Source organism: Rana temporaria, chromosome 5 (assembly GCF_905171775.1).
Source record: "Rana temporaria chromosome 5, aRanTem1.1, whole genome shotgun sequence".
NCBI lineage: Eukaryota > Metazoa > Chordata > Amphibia > Anura > Ranidae > Rana > Rana temporaria.
In genome coordinates this window covers 350,849,069-350,872,143 of record NC_053493.1, presented here as the reverse complement: position 1 = coordinate 350,872,143, position 23,075 = coordinate 350,849,069, and the positions used below count along the sequence as shown (strand labels likewise).

Here is a 23,075-nt window from a genome sequence, read left to right as displayed (position 1 = left end):
CTCTGAACAGCCGATGTGTCCTTTCACACTTTGGCATTTAGGTAGGTATTTTATAATGAATTTTAATGAAAAAAAAAAAAAACACTGACATAATTTACACACATGCACAGAAATGCTTGCAACACATGTATGCAGTATAAATTATTGCAGTGTCAAGGATAAATTAAAGTGGAATTCCATGCAAAATCTAAAATCCCTGCATCTATAGACACCAGGGGCCAGATTCTCAAAGAGTTACGCCGGCGTATCAGCAGATACGCCGACGTAACTCAGAATCTAAGCCCGTCATATGTTTAAGTGTATTCTCAAACTGAGATACACTTAAACATGCCTAAGATACGACGGCCTGCGCCGTCGTATCTTAGGGTGCAATATTTACGCTGGCCGCTAGGTGGCGCTTCCATTGTGGTCGGCGTAGAATATGCAAATAAGTCGTTACGCCGATTCACGAACGTACGCTTGCCCGTCGCAGTAAATTTACGCAGTTTCCGTAAGAGATACGCGGCGTAAAGATAAAAAGCTGCCCCCTAGGTGGCGTACTCAATGTTAAGTATGGCCGTCGTTCCCGCGCCGAAATTTGAAAATTTTACGTTGTTTGCGTAACTCGTCCGTGAATGGGGCTGGACGCCATTTACGTTCACGTCAAAACCAATGACGTCCTTGCGACGTCATTTAGCGCAATGCACGTCGGGAAAATTTAGGGACGGCGCATGATCCACGCCCCCTACCTGGATCATTTGAATTGGGCGGGCTTGCGCCGGGGGGATTTACGCTACGCCGCCGCAACTTTACAGGCAAGTGCTTTGTGAATCAAGCAATTGCCCGTAAAACTTGCGGCGGCGTAACGTAAATGCGATACGTTACGCCGCCGCAGATCTACGTGAATCTGGCCCTATGGATCCAACACTAGCCTCTCTATCCCTGTAAAGAAATAATTAGTATACATACCTTTTTGGAAGACGATCTGACCCGATGCGACCGGATCCCACTCTGAGCTGTCAGCCGCGGCTTCTCTGTGTAGGTGGGTGCAGAGGAGACAGAGGACAAGGGAAGCCCCATAGTAACTCTATGGGTGGCATCACTTCCCATTCATTTCACAGCCATCGCCGTTCGTGTCCTCTGCAGAGCTTCCGGCGCTGGAGATCGGGTCAGATCAGCTTCCATAAAAAGGTATGTATACTCATGTTTTTTTTCTTTACATGGATAGAGAGGTTAGTGTTAGATCTGTGGTGTAGGGATTTTAGATTTTGCATAGAGTTCCACTTTAATATTATAGCGAATAGAATAAATGTATATTCTTCTGAATACTATACACCTGAAAATGCACAGAATTCTGTACCAAAACAAATATTTTATTTAAGCTACATTTTTATGCCAGCTTCTGAAAGGAAGATTCAGCATGGATAGTATAGATGAGCATTTTAATACGCTTGTGTGCATGAAGCCCAATTTGCACTTTTTGTTGATCCTGTCAGAAATGGCGGATAACAGAAGTTAAAGTGGTTGCGAATCCTTACATTAAACCCATTGAAGTGACTGGTACACAGAGATTAAACAAATCCTCCTACATAAGTTGGACAGGTTTATCTGCAGCCTTTTCATCCACTCAAAATCCAGAATTTATAAAGCATGTCTGAGAGATCAGAAAAAAAAGGGGCAGAGAGTTGAAGTTACACTCTGCAGAGCTCAGTGTGGAGAGCTCTGAGAGCTGATTGGAGGGGAAGGAAGGGAAACTCCCCCCCGCTAACTCTTTACAAAGCACACAGAAACAAAACTGAGGCTATCAATCACATAGCGATCCCTCCCCCGTCACAATTTTTCTCTTGGTGTCAGAAAAGCAATTCATGCTGACAGCAGAGGAACAAAGCAGCACATATAAATTACACTTAGTGCTCCTAATTGAGACAAGTACACACTATAGAGGGATAGGCTTTGTTCATATTTCACGTCTGAGGTTTACAACCACTTTAACAGTTAAGCTGAAAGCAGCCACAAATTTGAGCAGTGGATGGCCCTGTTGGCAACTATGCCCCCAATCCCAACCACTGCTCCTCACTACACTATCCCCTACTTGACAAGTGTAATTTTCTGTCAAAGAAGCCAGGCCTAGCTCTGACGGAGGGGGTGTACCCCCGAAACCTACAACATTACCCCACGATATGATCCTGCACATGTCCATACACTGTGATTTCTATGGCTCATTAAGAGTCATCTTTTGTGAGTACCCACTTTTTACGGATTTGATCATTCATTAAATTGTCATTGGTAATGCAGTAGGTGTGTGTGCCCCTTCCATTTTTTTTTTTGTAGTGAACAAAATACCAGTTCACATTGGCCATCTGCTCTTTCCCTCAAAGCTCTTCTCTAAGTTTCTAGTGTCAATAATAAAATCCTGGTATACATGCCCAAATGTTACATGCATTGTGTAGATAGAATACAATATCAATAAAATTTACATAAACAAATAAATCACACACCTTCTATTCTAGTGAGTTTGTTGCAGGACAAGTTCAGGCTTTGAAGGTGTATCAGAGAATCAAGTCCTTCAATCTGGCTTATTAGGTTGGATGACAGGTCCAAATGCTGTAAATTGTGCAGATGAGCAAGGCCTTCAATCTCAGAAATGTGATTACAGTGCAAATTGATTGAATGGAGGAATGAGTTCAAATTAATGTCCAACAGGCTGAAAAAAAAAAAGGGAGGTTGTAATATACAGAACATAAAGATTGAAGTCTTCAAATGTAAACCAGACTTGTCATAAAACACATATGCAATACATAAAAAGCAGCACAATCACATAAATTAACATAAAATAGCTATAATAATAAAAAAAAAAAAGTCTCATCTACAATCTCTATATAAGCATCCACAAAAATCCACCATCAATGTGCTGCGATAGTAATCTCTTCAGTTCCTCCAAACTCCAGGTGATACACGCATCCACCCATATGCATCCAATACTTCTTTATTTGACCTCAGTATGGATCAAGGTCTCAAGTTGCCCCACCACTAACTTTTCGTTATCTCGGTCCGTAGGGGATAAAACTCCTGTTCTCCTCTGACTCTCCACCAGCTTTACTCCACCTTCCTTATTTGACCTCAATATGAATCAAGGTCTCGATGTGCTTATTGCCCTACCATGGGCTATTTAGGCATCTGTGGCCAACTTTACTTCACCTCAGGTAGGTATGCATGGAAAATAAAATGGGAACAAGAATAGTGCTCTCTGAATAGTACTATTAGCTCCTCAATGGGTAAACTCACATTAAAATAAGCACTTTAAAATAAGTACCGTAAATAGCATTAAAAGACATAGGTAACAGCATCCACAGCAAATGTAGCTTACCAGTTCTTATACACGTTACGCTCCCAGTCAGGGCTTCATCAGTAGGCTTCTCATAAACATAGGCAATTCAAACGAAGGTCTCGTACACACGGTTTGATTGTTGTACGACTGAGCGTCTGATTTTTGTCAAAAGCGCGTGTGCAGGATTTTGTCTAGCATACCAACTATCCGCAAATTGTTCTTTGACAAACACAAACCTAGTGAAGTACTATGAGAATATAAAGAGGAAGTTCATTTCTCAAGCGCCACCCGTTTGGGCCCCTTCTGCTAATTTGGTGTTGGTAGAAGTTTAGTGAGCGTTGATTCGCGATTTTCAGATCATACAAAATAAATGCCTTTTAAAATATTTTCAGCATAACTACATCAGTATCACCAGCAAAGCAGCTTTATTATTATCCCATTAAAGAAGATGAGAATTTTGACATTTCATTAATTGTCGCATCACAAATGTTAATTTCTGTCCTTAGATCTTACAAAGATCAGTATTTTTTGCTAGAAAATTAGTTGGAACCCCCCCAAACATTAATTTTTGTCAGAGCCTCTAGGGAATAAAATGGCGATTGTTGCAATATTTTATGTCACACTGTATTTACGCAGCAGTCTTTCAAGCGCAATTTTTGGGGAAAAAATACACTTCAATTAATCAAAAAAATTAAAACAGTAAAGTGAGCCCAATATTTTTGCATAATGTGAAAGATGTTACGCCACGAGAATCGTGATCTTTATTCCAAGCAAATAAATTGTGATTCTCATTTTAGCCAGAATCGTGCAGCTCTACCAGCCAGCTGCATTGATCAGTCGCTGATTTGTGCTAGGAGATACAGCGACAATTCCAATGCATCCCGCGGTTTACTTTTTTTTTTTTTTTTTTTTTATACACAATTCTTAGGCATCACAGCAGCACTGTATAAAAGGTACTCATGCAGTACTTCAATTCTGTACACACCACAGTAACACTGAATTGATACCCAACGATGTATCCTGGCCTAGGCCAACAATGCCCAGGCCAGCACTTTGCAGGGGGGGCAGCACGGAAAGAGTCCCTCCCAGCTTGCACTACACCGTTAGTGTAATGCAAGCTGCTTCTAATTTTGACTGTCCAGTCATCCTGGACCACAAACCTTCCTCACTGTGCTATATGTTTTCTGCTGCACCATTGGCATGGTTATATCTTCTTAGTCCTCGCCATAAATTTATTAGAAATTTGTGCTTAAAGTAGAACTATAAGCAACACTTTTTTTTTTGGATAGAGTAAGGAAGGTTATAGCCCCTGTCAGTTTAGTTTTTACTATCCCTGTCCCATTGCAGAGATTTCCCTTCACTTCCTGCCCCATAGCCAAACAGGAAGTGAGAGGAAATCTATGAAAATTAAGGAAATCCATTGCCCCTCCAGGCCCTAAGAACTAGTGTCCCCACTCGAACATTTCAGGGCAAGTCTTAAACAGAAAGGGGGTGTGGCCTTGACAGGAAGGGGGTGGCTCATACTTAAATTAGGGGGTGCACAAGTTTAGTCAGGCCTAGGGCAGCACAAACCCTAAATACACTACTGCTGATACCACTGGAAATTTAGCATTTTGCTTGCAAACAGCTGACAGCACAGACCCAACACCTCTGATGTATTTGAGAGCTTAACCACTTAACCCCCGGACCATATTGCTGGTCAAAGACCAGAGCACTTTTTGCGATTCGGCACTGCGTCGCTTTAACTGACAATTGCGCGGTCTTGCGACGTGGCTCCCAAACAAAATTGGCGTCCCTTTTTCCCCACAAATAGAGCTTTCTTTTGGTGGTATTTGATCACCTCTGCGGTTTTTAGTTTTTGCGCTATAAACAAAAATAGAGCGACAATTTTGAAAAAAAAAATTAATATTTTTTACTTTTTGCTATAATAAATATCCCCCAAAAAAAATATATATTATATATATATATATATATATATATATATATATATATATATATATATATATATATATATATATATATATATATATATATATATATATATATATATATATATATATAATAAAAAAAAAATTCCTCAGTTTAGGCCGATACATATTCTTCTACATATTTTCCGTAAAAAAAAAAAAAAAAAAAAAAAAAAAAAACGCAATAAGCATTTATTGATTGATTTGCGCAAAAGTTATAGCGTTTACAAAAAAGGGGGTATTTTCATTAATATTTTTTTTTTTTACTAGTAATGGCGGCGATTAGTGATTTTTTTTTCGGTACTGCGACATTATGGCGGACACTTCGGACACATTTTTGGGACCACTGGCATTTTTATAGCGATCAGTGCCTAGGCCTAGTAGTGGCCTGCGCGAGAGTCGACGTATAGCTACGGGCTCTCGCGCAGGGGAGCCGACCTGCCGCCGTATAACTGCGGCGTCTGGTTGGCAAGCAGTTAAAGTGTAACTGAAGTCTGCTGGAAGGGTTCTTGCCATAACGATGTACCCTTATACAGTGCCCTCCTCCAGCAATGACGGTGGAGTTACATCTTCGCCGACATCTTGGCTCTATTCCTGGCCCCTACAAATGCATAGGAAATGTTGAATGTGTTCAGCCAATACTTCAAATGTAGCATTGTTCAAATCTAAATTCAAGTCCAAACTTAAAAGCACCAATTCATGCAAAGCCCACTGTAGAAGCCAGTCAGAAATCATCTCTTGTAAAAAAAAAAAAATAATCTTTCCACAAGCTGATTAGTGAAAATTACAGTAATAAATGGTAACCAATTTTGTGTAAATTGGATAAAAAAAAATGTGTCACTGAAAAAAAAAAAATCACTACATTCCAAAGTTTTTATTTTTGTTGTTGCGATTTTATTATTCATAGACAAAATGATACAATAAACAAGCTTACCTGGTGATTTGCTTATCCATCAAGCTTAACTCCTTGTTACTAGGATCTTGATCGGCCATTTTTATTTTGAATGATCAGCAGCTCCTAAGTGTGGCAAGTTTAAATTCAGTTTACATTTATTTTAGTTACATTACATTCAAAGACAAACAAACAGTTGTATTGGACTCAGAACCCCTTGTACACTTATCTATTGCTTCATATTTTTAAGGCTGGGTTTGCACTGCTGTGCTGTGCGAGATCGCATGAAATTTGCACTGCAGTGCAAATCACATGCTATGTCTGTGCAATGCGATATTCAGCCATACAGATAGTACATATAGGATATACTGCGCTGTGCAATAAGTGAACACAAAAAATTAGCTGCCAACACAGCTGTGACAAAGCAAAAACTAGTGAATATGAAAAAAAGTGTAGCTTTTATTTTTGTGCATAAGTCAGTTGACAACACATGTCAAATGTTGCAAACATACATATACATGAAATCTTAATTTCAGTGACAACAAGTGACTGAGTGTGATCCATGAAAAAAATAATAATTAACAAATAAATCAGAATAAAGCAGTTGTGGCCAAACACAAATAACAGTCCAAAGTGTAGGAAAAACTGCAAGGTTGAAATGAAGAATTCCACATGGATATGACCCACTTTGTGAAAGGATAGAGACACCACCACCGATATATGGAGGAGACTTACCAGGGGGTGTTGAATTGGTGAGGTATATACTAGAGCTGCACAATTCAGGGAAAAATGAGAATCGCGATTCTTTTGTATAGAATGAAGATCACAATTCTCTCACGATTCTCAAAATTGTATTTATTTAAAGTTATTTTCAACACAAAAAACTGAGCTTATGTGCTTAAATACAGTATATGTAAATCTGACGGACTGTTTCCATGTTACATTTTAAAAGCCGCAGCAAACCTGCTGACCTTACATGGTTGATAATGTGAAAGAACACCTCTGATTTTCACATTTAACTAAATGTGAAAATCAGAGGTGTTCTGTCACATTAGCAAGCATGTGAGGTTTGCTGCTGCTTTTAAAATTTAACATGTGAACAGTCCGTCAGATTTACATATACTGTATTTAACCAGTTAGCAACCGCCCTATAGACGAAATACGTCTACAAGGCGGTTGCTTAACTTTGGGAGGGCGTCAATGTACGTCCTCCCAGAATCGCGCTCCCTGTGGGGCGCGCACACGGGAGTCTCCTTGACCGCCGGCTCCTCTGGACCCGGCTGATCACGGATCACGGTAAATCGCCGCTGATAGCGGCGGTTTACCACGTGAACGCTCCGTCCAATGACGGAGCGATCACTAGTAAACAAACCGGCGTCATGTGATGACGCCGGTTCCTCCCTCTCCTCTCTGTACCGAACGGTACAGTGTGAGAGAGGAGAGGGGAGAGAGCGGAAGCAGCAGCAGCTGCTGCTGCTGCTGCGGGCTGGATCTGTGACACATGCAGTCACAGATCCAGCCATCCATCCCTCCCTGTGCAATACCCCCATACTCTGCAATGCCCCCATACTCTGCAATGGCCCGCAATACCCCACAATACCCTGCAACGTCGTCTATGGGGATTTTTAAGTAGCAAAGTTTGGCGCTATTCCACGAGCGTGTGCAATTTTGAAGGGTGACATGTTGGGTATCTATTTACTCGGCGTAACTTCATCTTTCACATTTATGCAAAAGAATGAAGAAAATATACTAAATTTGCAAAATTTTATAACAGAAACAAAGAAAATTTTTTTTTTTTTTTTACAGAATTTTCAGTCTTTTTTCTCTTATAGCGCAAAAAATAAAAAACCCAACGGTGATTAAATACCACCAAAAGAAAGCTCTATTTGTGTGAAAAAAAAGGACGGAAATTTCATTTGGGTACAGTGTTGTATGACTGAGTAATTGTCATTCAAATTGTGAGAGCACCGAAAGCTGAAAATTGGTCTGGTTATTAAGGGGGTTTACGTGCCCAGTGGTCAAGTGGTTAAGCATATAAGCTCCGTTTTGTGTTGAAAATAAATGTTGGGTGTAACAAGATGTCTGCTTGCCCCCTTCTCACTATCATTACTGTGCAGGAGTGTGGGGTGGAGCAAGATGGCGGCGACGAAACGTCACCTCCTGATGAGACAACCGCCGCCGGGTGTACCGAGATGGCCTCCGCTCCGGAGCTAGGCTGAAGTCGGGGACTTTCCTATGGCCGCACCCGAAAATCGTGGGTCATTCAGCCTGGAGATCGCGCGAGATTGCAGCTCTAGTATAGACCACCCAAGTCAAAACTGGCTTATTTAATCAGTCAGCAAGATGTATAAAGCTGGTCCTAAATCCACATATCAGTTGGCACCGCAAATTCCAATAAACACCAGGAAGTGTAAAAAACATGTAGTCTTGTTGGAGCCAGAGATACGGTAACCACACAACATGCGTAATGGAAAAAAAAACCTCACAGTGCAATACCGTACAAGGTAGTATTTAAAAAAAACAAACAAACAAAAAAAACTTGCACTTGGAAGAATGCCATAGGCATATCACAAAGTGCAAGAGCGATGTGTGTGAATGGGTACACCCGACGCATTTCAACTAAACAGTCATCATCTGTGGTGGTGTCTCTATCCTTTAAAGTGAGTCATATCTATGCGGAATTCTTAATTTCTTTTGTTTACAAAAGTTTATTGTAAGTATTAAAGAACAGTTACAAGTATAAAATGACAAAAAGGATCAACAGTAAATTAACAGAATAGTACACCACGCATCATATAATTCTTCATTTCAACCTTGCAGTTTTTTCCTACACTTTTGGACTGTTATTTGTGTTTGGTCACAATAGAGGCTTGCTTCGTTCTGATTTATTTGTTACAATTATTTTTTCACGGATCACACTCAGTCACTTGGTGTCACTGAAATTAAGATTTCATGTATGTTTGCAACATTTGACATGCGTTGTCAACTGACTTATGCACAAAAATAAGCGCTACACTTTTTTCATATTCATAAAGATAACATGGCTGATATCGCACCGCATTCGGACCAAACACGCACAGGACTCTTTTTGGTCAGAATTAGATCGCATGAGTGTTTGCAGCTATGCGATCCGATTCATGTCCGAACGGTCAGTTCACAGTGCGATATGCGAGCTGAAAAGGGGGTGTCGTTAATGTTGTATGACCCTCCCAGCAATTTGCATATGGCAGTGTGAACTGCTGTGCGAGTCGGGTGCGATGTGGGAACCCGCAGTAGATTTGCAGGGTTCTCGCATCGCACTGGTGTAAACCCAGCCTTGTGATGTCTTGTATATGCTGGGAATCATGATACGTAACAAAAAAAATTAAAATGTATGTTGAAGTAGATGTAAAGAGCACAGTGAGAATAACTTATTGCTCTATCAAAAAGATGTAATGATTTAGTAACCCTCACCTAGAACACATTTTTACTTAAAAAATGAGAATTCGTAGTTTGCATATATCCCAAAACATGTTCAATCTGATCCCTCTCTGGGCAGTGCCTACTCTATCTTGCAGATTGCCAACCTCTTAGCCTTACAAACAATAAAGAATATCATAAATCAAGAGCTTATTCAATTTACGGAAATTCTTGTCAGATTATCATACGATCGCTTTGAAAGCTGTACTTTGTCCCATTTTGTGATTGTGTGTACTTCTTCGGAGCACGATCATGGGGCTCATTCACATGTGTCTGTAGTGGATTGCTTTTTTTTTTTTTTTTTTTTTTTTTTTTTTGTTTTCAAATATTTTATTGAAATTTTCATAAATAAATACAGAATATTAAACATGTACAAATTGTAGAATATGCACATTACATAAAACAGTCCTTAAAAACAGTCCTTAAAAGGAAAATACCATTGACATATAGATAATTATGAAGTCAATAAAGAATAAAGGTAAGGAGAAGAAAGGGGGGATGGTGGATAGAGGGGGGAGGAGAGGGAAAAAAAAAAAAAAAAAAAAAAAAAATAGCCCTATCGAGTACGTATAAGAAGTGGAGTCCGGAGAGGATGAAATAATACCAGATTATAGTGAAGCAGTCCTTAAAGAATGAAATTCAGCGGAGTTCTTGAAAGACAACCAGCATGCCCATTTTTCATAAAAGGTCTTAGGAGAATCTTTAGATTGGGAAATGAGTTCTTCCATTTCGGCCATGTATCCAATTTTATTAAACCAATCCGAGATGGAAGGAGGTGATGACTGTGTCCATCGAATGGGTACACATAGTTTGGCAGCATTGATTAGGTGGAACATCAATGATTTCTTATAAATGTATTGCGGTAGAGAGGAGTGGTGTAGTAAATACTGGGCGGCAGTGAAGTCAGGGGTATATGTTGTAATGCGAGAAATTAATTGATGGACCTCCTTCCAGAAGGGTCTGATCAGATCGCATCCCCACCATATGTGCAAGAGTGTGCCTTGAGCACGGTTACATCGCCAACATAGTGGAGAAATGTTTGCATTATATTTATGAATGATGGCAGGGGTCCTATACCACCTAGAGTATAATTTGTAATTGTTTTCCTGTGTCAATACATTCAGGGATCCCTTATGTATATGATGAAAAACAAGTTCCCATTCATTACTCGATAGGGATACGTCTAGGTCGCTTTCCCATTTGAGATTCACTACATCAGTCTTAATGTCGAACGTTGCAAAAAATGACGCATACATCGCGGAAATCAAATGTTTTTTAGGAGAATTTTGGAGACACAAGTTCTCAAAAGGAGACTTGCGTCTACACCATACAGAATTCGAGCCAGTGCGATTGAAAAAATGTTTAACCTGTTCATATCCAGAGGGTTGTATAATAATGTCAGGGTGGGAAAGTTGAAAAGAATCGAAAGTAAGAAGTTTACCGTTGTCAAAAAAGGTTTCAGCTCTGATCGATTTGACGTATGAGGAACCGGATACGTCAAGCACCGATTGTCCTAAAGAAATCTCTGGGTTTAAGTTAACAGGAGTCATGGGACCATATAATGAGGAAAAATGTAGATTTTTACAGAGAGCCCTAAAAGTTTGCAAGGTAGGACCCACCAAAGGGTGAGAGCAGGCGACAGGTGGGATTTTGCGAGCAGCAATCCAAGGCAAATGCGTAAGCGGTAAGACAGGAGACGAGGAAACACCTTCCAATTCGACCCAAGCCTTAGTATGGGAATGCAAATGCCAATCTAAAATGCGAGTCATGTGGCAAGCCCAATAGTATTTTTGCACATCAGGCAATCCTATACCCCCCAAAAGTTTGGGAAGAACGAGTTTGTCCCATTTAATTCGAGGCTGTTTTAAATTCCAAATAAATTTTGTGCATATTTGTCTAAATGCCTTAAAAAAAGTAGACGGGATCTTAATGGGAATAGTCTGTAGCAAATAGAGAATTCTGGGGAGAACATTCATCTTAACAACATCTGCTCTCCCAAACCAAGACAAAAATTGCTTATCCCAAGACAACAAATCATATTTAATAATTTTGAGCAGAGGTATAAAATTCGTACTAAAAAGATCCTTTATATTTGGAGTCAATTTAATACCAAGATACGTTAATGATTCCTCATCCCAGTGAAAAGGAAAGTTTGATTTACACAAAGAGACAGTATTAGCCGGCAAAGAAATGTTCATGGCCGTAGATTTAGCAAAATTAATTTTAAGATTTGAAATTAAATTGAAGAGGGAAAAATCGTTTAACAAGTTGGGAATAGTTACTATGGGATTTGATAGAAAGAGAAGGATGTCATCAGCGAATGCAGCAAGTTTATAATTCTTCCCCTCAATCCCAATGCCAACTATGTCCTGGTTACATCTAAGTCTATTGAGCATGGGTTCTAAGAGAATGACAAAAATAATTGGGGACAAAGGGCATCCCTGACGGGTTCCATTGGACACAGAGAAGGCCTCCGACAGACAGCCGTTCACTTTAATTTTAGCTGTGGGTGTAGAATAAAGCAGAAGAATAAGATGAAGGATACGTTCTCCAAATCCCAGAGCTCTCAAGGTCTCACCCATATAATCCCATGCTATTCTGTCGAAGGCCTTCTCTGCGTCAAGAGAAAGAAAGAAACCCGGGACTCCAGATCTTGTGAGCCAATGTTGTATATTAATAGCTTTAACAGTATTATCCCTCGCCTCCCTGCCAGGGATAAAGCCCACCTGGTCTAGAGAGATAATCTTAGGTAGTAAGGGGAGTAGGCGATTAGCAATAATTTTAGCATATAGCTTAATATCCACATTTAAAAGTGAAATGGGCCTGTAATTAGAAACTAGGGATGCATCTTTGTTGGGTTTGGGAATCATGGTAATATGTGCTTCTAGCATATCTCTGATAAAAGGAGATGAAGAGGGGATATTGTTAAACGTTTTTAAAAAATGAGGAATGACGGAACCTGAGAAGGTCTTATAATATGAAACAGATAGTCCATCTGGGCCAGGGCATTTACCCGTCTTAAGTTGCTTGAGGGCAGTGTCAGCTTCCTCTCTATCAATAGGCCTGTCTAAAGCAATAGCATCCTCTGTGCTAATAGGCTTCGGGCTATAGGAATTTAAGAAATCAGTAATTTTCCTATTTCTATCAGCCAAGCTAGTGGGAGTACCATCAATGGGTAAGTTATATAATTTAGCATAAAACTGCTTAAATCGATCAGCAATTTCGGAAGAGGTAAACAATTTTTTTCCACTTGGATCTGTGATAGAGTAAATATTATTATTAACACGTTTGTTAGAATGAAGAGTCCTAGCAAGAAGCCTACCAGATTTATTGCCAAATTCGTAAAACATCTTTTGTGATAGAGCGAAGTTGCGTTTAATCTTTTCATCTAAAATTTTCAAAAGAGCCTCTCTAGTTTCCAGTAATTCAGACAGAGTATCCAAAGCCAGCGACTGTTTATGTTTGTTTTCCAGTAGTTGGATTCGTTCAGTAAGGGATTTGATTTGGGCTTTTCTCATTTTATTTCTTTTAGCACTAATAGAAATCAGTTCACCCCTAATTACACATTTATGTGCAGACCAGAGAGATACAGGATCTACATCTCCAATATCATTTTCAGTAAAGTACTGATTAATCCTTAAATTTAGTGTGTCAACATGTTTAGGGTCATTAAGTAAGGAATTATCAAGCCTCCAGATTCTATTATTAACAGGCCGCGAACGAAAAATTATAGAGAAAGTAATGGGATGATGGTCGGAGAAAAACATTGGTTCAATAGAAGTGTCAATAAGGTCCTCAAGATCATTTTGGGACAAGAAAAAGTAGTCAATTCTTGAATATCTGTCGTGTGGGGAGGAATAAAAAGTGTAATCTTTGGTTGTGGGGTTTAATGCGCGCCACGTATCATGAAGGGACATGTTCTTCAACACATTCTTTATCGAACATAAGGATCTATAGGAAATTTTTGAGGAGCCTGAAGAAGTGTCAAGCAAGGGGTTCAATGCCAAATTGAAGTCGCCCCCCACTATGAGCATACCAGATTGAAAGGTATCAAGTAGTTGTAAAGCATTCTTAAGGAACGATACTTGCATTTTATTAGGGGCATATATGTTAGCCAGAGTAATCGGTTTGTTATACAAGGAGCCCTTAAGAAAAATAAATCTTCCCTCTTCATCCACCAGAGAGTCCTGAATCTGAAAGGGACAATTTTTGGAAATCAATATAGAAACCCCTTTAGTCTTGCTTTCAGGATTAGTAGCATGAAAAGACAATGGAAACCTCTTATCGTTAAAAACAGGCATATTGTTAGTCTTGAAGTGAGTCTCCTGTAGGAAAATAATATCAGCTCTCGACTTTTTCAATATCATTAATAATTTAGATCTTTTCTCCTTGACGTTGAGACCCTTAACATTTAGGGAATAGAACTTCAAATGCGGTGGTCTCGTAGAAATATTATTATGAAGGGCCATTTTTATATCGTCTTAAAAAAAAAAAAAATTATATATATATACAAAAACAGGGGTAAGAAGGGGTGTGAATAGGGAGGCGAGGAGGGAAGAGCGGGGAGGGTTTTTTAAAAAAAAAAAAAAAAAAAAAAAAAAAAAAGAAAAAACTGAAAATGAAAAAACAAATGTAAAAATCGTTGGGTGAAAACCCAGAGACCGATTACCGTAAGGAGGAAATCAACACAAGGATTCCCACAATAAGGTAAATCGGTAAAAATTATAGTGACAATAGAGCACGTCAACCTCAAACCGATCGACGACCACTAATGTAACTATTGTGGGGTTGGAAACAACCCAGGCAAAGATGAATGGGATGTAAACCATACGCCCCACCACTACAGGGTAGAAAAAAACACAAATAAAGAACCCCCTTTTCATCAATTTGTAAATTACCTATGAATTCAAACCCTTATTTAAAATAAAACAGAATTATTGAGAAAGGAAAAAAAAAAAAAATGCACAGGTATTAAACAGAGTCTGACGTAATAAAACAATTCACTTCTCCATACTCTTTCTTAATCCCCTTTCCTCCTTTTCTTTTATTTTAATTTTTTTTTAATTTTAAATAAAATAATAATTTTTCCCCTTGCAATATTTTTACCACAAAAGTGCATACATAAATATATAAATTATCCTCAATAACTGTTATTTACTTATTATTATTTTTTTTATATTATTGCTATCTCATTTTTATTTATCATTGAATTTTGTAAGGTTCCCTCCCATTGTGAGTTCTAATGCTTAAAAAAAAAAAAAAAAAAAAAAAAAAAAAAGGTCAACAAAGAGGGATGTCCTAGTTATTAAACCAAAGAGTACCAAAGAATCTGCCCTATTTAAATGTCTATGTTCTAATATTATCCCTCAGCTACCTCATCATGCTTCCATATTAAATTACTATAAGCATTCTTCCTGTACATTTCCTTTTTTTCTTTCCTATCAACATCCTACTTCTTAGTAATTGTTTCAATTAAGATCACAACCTCCTTTCCCCTTTACCCACTACCACCTTTCAATTCATATAAAGGACAAAAAAAAACGTGAAAAATAGCAACAAAAAACAGATAGGTACAATGTATCATGAACCAGACCATAGCAGAAAAGGAAAAGAAACATTAACCCCAAACAAGTAAGATCAATGGATTACTGAACACATAACATTCCCTATTAGGAAGCAAAAAGGTATCCATCGTCTCACTCATTAGACATATGACACAAAGTGTTAAATTAGAGAGCAACAGAAGGGTTTCAGGATACTTAAAAACAAAAATCAAAAGGCATCAGGCAATACTAATCACAGTAGATATTTCCAAAATAAAACGATTCCGTTTGCATAAAGGAGATAAGCCATGTAAAGAAAGGCTCACAAAAATCAGAAATGGAAAGAGGATAAGATAAGAAGAAACCTGAAACCATTGGTGCAGAAAGGGATTAGGAGCAAACCCTCCTGCAGAGGGAAAAGAAAAAAAAAAAAAAAGCAAGACATTAAATGATTACTAGTCACGTCTTGGTCTTCTCATGCGCGGGGATCCTGTTGTCTGCAGTCTGGAATCTTGATCTTTGGAGGCAGCTGGAGACCTGTTCCTCGAGGGTGAGCGACGTCTGCGATAGCGTGTAGGAATGGTTTCCATGGTTTCTGCTTGTTGATCTTTCTTGGCAGCTCTGTAGCGAAACTCTGCATACCAGTCAGGAACATCGACATATGGAATACAAAGTGCGTCACAAAACATTTGTAGCTCCTCTGGTACTCTTAGCAGGGCTGAACGACCTTGATGAGAGGCTTGCAATCCAAAGGGAAATTTCCATCTATATAATATGGCTCTCTCTCTCAGTACTTCCAGCAAGGGTTTTAGGTCTCTCCTATTTTGGAGCGTGATATTTGACAGGTCCTGATATATCTGCAATTCTGAGCCCTCATGTAGATATTTGTGTCGCATCCTAGCATTTCTAAGGATATCTTCCTTTAATTGAAAGTCAGAAATACAGCAGATGACATCTCTGGGGGGATCATTGGACTTTCCCTTTGGTCTCAATGCGCGATGAATGCGCTCCATTTTGACAGGGGTCTGCGGAGGGCGCCCCAGCAGATTGTTAAAGATTTCAGACACCACAGAAGTTAGTTGATCATGTTCAACGATTTCTGGAAGACCTTTTAATCTAAGGTTATGGCGTCTACTTCTATTCTCCAAGTCCTCGACTTGGCGGTGGAGATCTCTGAGATGGAGCGTGTGGGAGTCAACCTTACGATTGACATGACGCAGCATGGTACCTTGTTGCGCAGCAGAATTCTCAACTTCTACCACCCGCGCAGTAATAGTGTCTACCTTCAGGCTCAGTGCTGCAATGGCCGCCGTAAAAGTGTTCTTAATGTCATCAGCAACAGTGTGAAGATCACTCAAGCTAGGCTGGAGATGTATGTTATCCATAGCTATGCCAGAGACAGGCATATGAGCAAGATTCGATGCAGGGATACCTGTCGGGTTCAGCAATATATCCGTTTTGATTAATCCGGTATTAGCCATATCATTGACCCAGTCCCGGTATAAAGCCGAAATAGGGAAAAAATTCACCTGTGTAGTCCACCAAAAGTTCACACCAGGTAGCCAGATAAGTCCGGAATGACGGTGTCTCGGAAAGGACCGGAATAAAAGCCTAAGAACGCTCAGATTGTTCAAAAATCCCCGTAGTGGTGGGAGCTCCGCTATTAAGCAGCCATCTTCACCTGTGGCTAGACCACGCCCCCAGTGGATTGCTTTTTAAAGGGTGTTTGACAGGCAGTTAGGGGGTATGATATGTTGCCTCCGCACCACCTACCGTATTTATCGGCGTATATCGCGCACTTTTTTGCCCTGAAAATCAGGGCAAAATCGTGGGTGCGCGATATACGCCGATACCCGCGCCGAGTTTTGAATACTGCGCCGACATATACCGAGCGCAGTACACTCGGGTATAGTCGGCCAGTCTCGGCTTCTTCCGTGCTCACGTCCTGGACGTACAGGACGTGAGCGCGACAGTTGCCGAGCCTGCCCGAGTGTACTGCGCTCGGTATATGCTGGCGCAGTATTCAAAACTCGGCGCGGGAAACGAGCGGGGAGGACGCCGGACCCGACGAAGAGGACACCCGAAGCCGCAGACGGACGCCGGATTCGCCGATGGACGCCACGCAAGACACCAAAACTGTAAGTACAAAAAAAACTTTTTTTCCACAGGAATGGGGGCAACTTTAGGGGTGCGCACTATACCCCGATAAATACGGTACTTTAACCTTCAAAATGTTCAAGCACCTTGCTGCACGCGGTTGCAGGGTACTTTCACTGTGGCCCTATTCATTTGAACGGGTGCATAGAGCCAAAAAGTTTAGAATTGTGTCGATTTCTCAATATTTATGGACATGTATGTATGTATGTATGTATGTATGTATGTGTGTGTGTGTGTGTGTGTATATATATATATATATATATATATATATATATATATATATATATATATATATATATATATATATATATATATATATATATATATATATATATATATATATATATATATATATATATATATATATATATATATATATATATATATATATATATACATACATACACACACACACACACATATATACATATATACACACACACACACACACACACACACACACACACAAAGATTTATATCCACCCTAGTTTACAACAAAAAAAAAAACAGAAAAAGAGAAAATATCCAGTGAGTGGCAGTTGTGTGAAGGAATATGCCTTGTTGGTGTCGGAGGAGGAGAATGGGCAGACTGGTTTGAGATGATAGAAAGTCTGGGTTCACACTATTACGAAATGGATGTGGAATCTCCGCATCCAATTAGCAAAAGCAGGAGAATGTGACCATATCTCCAGTGCGGCTCCGTGAATTTGCACCGGACCCCTGCTGTGAGCCGCATCAGCATCCACTGTGAACCCAGCCTTACTCAAATAACCACTCGTTACAACCAAGGTATGCAGAATACCATCTCTGAATACACAACACACAGAACCTTGAAACAGATGGGCTACAGCAGCAGAAAACCACAGACCCAACAGAAGGGTGCCACTCCTGTCAGCTAGGGGTGCAACGTATCAAAAAACTCACGGATCGGCCCTCCGCTCCCCCTCTCCTTCCTGGTGGGGTAAACAATCCCCCCTGGGAGGTAAATTCTTCCATACCTACTGCGACCCCCCACACATGGAGCCTCACCTGCCGCCATGCACTGCCCCCCCCCCCCCCCCCCCATTCTCTCACAGTTTACCGCGGGACAGCTGCTCACCTGCAGCGGCGTCCATCACTCACTCAGCAGTTATCCACGCTGGGGGAGTGGCCGGACACACCAGAATGCGATTGGCTGCGGCGCACATTCTGTGTAAACCAGCGCGGGGTAAGGAGGAGGCGGGGCTGTGCGAGCAGAGCGGAGACTATTTCAGTGTCAGCCTATACAGCGTGTTTTACCGCTCTGCTTGCCCCCCTCCACCTGCGCCGCGGATCATGCGTGTGCCGATCCGTAGTCATTGATCCCTGCGGATCACGGATCAATGACAATCCGGTGCACCACTACTGTCAGCTAAGAACAGGAAACGGAGGCTACAATTCGCATCAGGCTCACCAAACTTGGATAATAGAAGATTGCAACATTCAGATGGTAGGGTCAGAATTTGGTGTAAACAGCATGAGAGCATGGATCCATTCTGCCTTGTATTAATGGTTCAGGCTGGTGATGATGGTGTAATGTGCGGGGGATATTTTCTTGGCACCTTTTGGGCCCCTTAGTACTAATTGGGCATCATTTAACCACTTCCTGACGGCCGTACGACTTTATACGGCCGGTGGTTCTAATTCTCTGAGCCGCCGTCTTTTTACGGCCTCCGCTCCTCATGGCCACTGTGGGGGGCGTGCGCGCCCGCCGCATCACTGGGATGCCGATGCGCGTGCCTGGCGGCCGCAATGTCCACCAGGCTCCCGCGATTGGCGGTTACAGAGACAAGGACGTGGATCTGTGTGTGTAAACACACAGATCCACGTCCTGTCAGGGAGAGAGGAGACCGATCTGTGTCCCTTGTACATAGGGACACAGATCGGTCACCTCCCGCAGTCACCCCCCTTCCCCCACAAGTTAGTAACACTAGGCAGGGTACACATGTAACCCCTCCCTCACCCCCTAGTGTTAACCCCTTCAATGCCAGTCACATTTATACAGTAATCAGTGCATATTTATAGCACTGATCGCAGTATAAATGTGAATGGTGCCAAAAATGTGTCAAAAGTGTCCGCCATAATGTCGCAGTACTGCTAAAAAAAAAAAAAAAAAAAAAAAAAAAAAAAAAATCGCAGATCGCCGCCATTACTAGTAAAAAAAAATAACTTTTGCGCAAACCAGTCGCTTATTGCGATTTTTTTTTTTTTTACCAAAAAATATGTATCGGCCTAGACTGAAAAAAAAAGAAGAGATATTTATTATAGCAACAAGTAAAAAATATATTTTTTTTCAAAATTGTCGCTCTATTTTTGTTTATAGCGCAACAAATAAAAACCGCAGAGGTGATCAAATACCACCAAAAGAAAGCTCTACTTGTGGGGAAAAAAGGACGTCAATTTTGTTTGGGAGCCACATCGCACTACCGCGCAATTGTCAGTTAAAGCGACGCAGTGCCGAATCGCAAAAAGTCCACGGGTCAGGAAGGGGGTTATTTGTGCCCAGTAAGCAAGTGGTTAAATGCCATTGCCTACCTGAGTATTGTTGCTGACCATGTCCATCCCTTTATGACCACAGTGTGCCCATCTTCTGATGGCTCCTTCCAGCAGGATAATGCACCATGTCACAAAGCTCAAATCACCTCAACACTGCTTTCTTGAACATGACAATGAGGTCACTGTACGCCAATGGCCTCCACAGTCACCAGATCTCATCCAATAGAGCACCCAGGGCTGGTGCAAGGATTTTTGACACCCTAGGCGAAACCTCATTTTGCCTCCCCCTCACTGAGATTTTTGTGGTGCCTCTTCACCTATTTCTTCAGCCGTGGTCCTCTGCACCCCCCCTCCGCATCTCTGTTCCCCTCTGCACCCCCCTCCGCACCTCTGTTCCCCTCTGCACCTCCCCTCCGCATCTCTGCACCCCCTTCCACACCTCTGTTCCCCTCCGCACCTCTGCACTCCCTTCCACACCTCTGTTCCCTTCTGAACCCCCTTCCACACCTCTGTTCCCCTCCACATCTCTGTTCCCCTCTGCACCCCCCTCTGCAACTCTGCACCCCCCTCTGCAACTCTGTTCCCCTCTGCAGCCCCCCTCTGCACCTCCCCTCCGCACCCCCTTCCACACCTCTGTTCCCCTCTGCACCCCCTTCCACACCTCTGTTCCCCTCCGCACCCCCCTCTGCAACTCTGTTCCCCTCTGCACCCCCCTCCGCAACTCTGTTCCCCTCTGCATCCCCCTCCGCAACTCTGTTCCCCTCTGCATCCCCCTCCGCAACTCTGTTCCCCTCTGCATCCCCCTCCGCAACTCTGTTCCCCTCTGCATCCCCCTCCGCAACTCTGCACCCCCTTCTACACCTCTTTTACCCTCTGCATCCCCTTCCACACCTCTGTTCCCCTCTGCACACCCCTCTGCAACTCTGTTCCCCTCTGCACCCCTCCCTATGCAACTCTGTTCCCCTCTGCACCTCCCTTCCATACCTCTGTTCCCCTCTGCATGCCCCCCCCCCACACACACACACACACATATTATTTCCCCTCTGTACCCCCCTGCACATCTGCCCCCCCCTCCCCACCTGTTCCCCCTCTGTACCCCCCCTGCATGTCTGTTCACCCACCCCACACACATATATATCTGTACCCCCTTCACACCTCTGTTCCCCTCTGCACCTCTACATGCCCCACACACCTATCATTTCCTCTCTGTACCCCCTGCAAGTCTGCCCCCCCCACCACACATATATCTGATCCCCCTCTGTAACCCCTCCCACACACATCTGTCCCCCCCTGCACGTCTGCCCCCCTTCCCACATACATCTGTCCCTCATCTGTATACAGTGCAACGCACTATAAACTTCACAAGCAGAGTACATTTTTTTATTTGTGACCAGAGGCTGCAGCACCGCGCGTGCTGCCTATGCTTCCACTATACCTGTCGGCGGTGGGTGATGGCTTTACTATGAGAGCGGCGCTGCTGCTGCCTGTCCTCTCACAACAGATCCCCGAGCGACCAGGAGGAGGGGGAGCGAATATCGCGGCAAGCCCGTATGCAGGGCTTCCATCTCATCCGCCCCAGCCGGTTCCATTGAGCACTCCTCGGCTGCTCCTTGTCTTGGCTCCTCTCCCCTCATCTTCTCATTGCTAGGGCGGCACTGCAGAGTGGTCCGGGATGTCTTCACAGGCACAGGCGCCCCCTAGCTTGGCGGCTGTCGCCATAAGGCAGTATGTTACGTATTTAAAAAAAGTCAGTCCTGGACGTTCTTTTAATAATCTGAATCCCCAGCAAGTGACTGGGGATCCGGATTTTGCCGCCCCCCTTACCCTGGCGCCCTAGGCAGCCGCCTGATCTGCCTATTGCTAGCGCCGGCCCTATGAGCACCTATGGGATGTGGTGGAACAGGATATTCCCATCATGGATGTGCAGCCGACAAATCTGCAGCAACTGTGTGATGCCATCATGTCACTATGGAACAAAACCTCTGAGGAATGTTTCCAACACCTTGTTGAATCTATGCCATGAAGAATGAAGGCAGTTCTGAAGGCAAAGGGGGTCCAACCCTGTGCTAGCAAGGTGTATCTAATAAAGTCGCCGGTGAGTGTATGTAAACATAGAGTATACAACCAATCATTTACCAAGGAGCACTGCACTATTCAATAGACATGTAAAACGTTATATTTAGCTGTGGATAGAGTGGAGGGGGAATAAAACACCCCCCACTTTTTATTGCCCTCATTAGAGAGATCCACCCCATTTGTCCTGTTTACCATCGCCACTGAAAATGAAAGAAAATCCCAAATTTTGGGTTGTCACCAGAACAGGAATAGAGGGGAAATCTTCCAATGGGGGGGGACACTAGTTCTGGTGACAGCCTTGGATTGTCTTTCACTTCCTGTTTCAGCTTTGGGACAGGAAATGAATAGAAGTCGCTCAAATGGGGACACAGATGGCAATAATGAAACTGATGGGGGGTAATAAACCTCCATTACACTATACAACAGGAAAAGAAAAAGGTTTTGCCTCTAGTTCTATATTTTATGAAGAGGTTGAAGCTTCTATGAGGTGTCAGTGATCGGTTTACATCTATTTTAAGCCTGGTGACCCCCAGTTTTTGAGGAACTAAAAGTGCCAGCAGTGCCATAGTTAGCCATCATGGGGGTGCAGGTCCTGAGCTGCAGAGAGAGGGGGGGGGTCTGTCCTGACACATCCTCACAGAGATGACAGAACAGACAAGCTGCCGCTTTCCTCCATACATCCAGAACACTGTGCACCTTCACTGGTATGAGGAGCGGCTCCGTACATCACACAGGTCACATCACCCACCTGCATTCCGCACTGTCAGCCCCCCATCCGGATCCCTGTAACGGCTGGACAGTCTATACAGGAAGTCCAGGGTGGCATGGCAACCATACACTTCCCGGGGAACCTAACTCCGCCCACCTCTCCTCTCCGTCCCAATTAGCGGCCGGGGTTGCGAATAACCAATAGGAGAGCGCTGCTCATTGCCGCATTTCAGATGAAAGGAGAGCGGTGATAGGACGAGAGCAGACTAGTGTGCGGAGTAGTGGGAATGGCGGTTGGGAACGTTCTATGAATACTTTAGTAACAGTAGTATAGTGCCATGGAAGCGAAGTGTTCTGTTATGGGGGTGAGGAGTTCTATGGATACATTGTAGTGTTATAGAAGTGAGGTCTTCTATGGATACATTGTAGTGTTATAGAAGTGAGGTGTTCTA

General features: G+C 42.3%; 1 protein-coding gene across 2 annotated transcripts in view; it reads right to left on the bottom strand.

The window, feature by feature from the left end:
* The window catches only part of LRRCC1 (leucine rich repeat and coiled-coil centrosomal protein 1), an 83,639-nt gene extending 60,882 nt beyond the window's left edge, over positions 1-22,757 (bottom strand). For both annotated transcript variants that reach the window (XM_040354554.1, XM_040354556.1), the window contains exons 1-3: positions 22,664-22,757; positions 6,209-6,292; positions 2,478-2,683 (exon numbers count right to left, since the gene is read on the bottom strand). In XM_040354554.1, coding sequence (XP_040210488.1) covers positions 2,478-2,683; positions 6,209-6,267 — 265 coding nt within the window. In that variant the 5' untranslated portion in view covers positions 6,268-6,292; positions 22,664-22,757. The remainder of the gene's footprint in view (positions 1-2,477; positions 2,684-6,208; positions 6,293-22,663) is intronic.
* Positions 22,758-23,075: the final 318 nt, after the last annotated feature.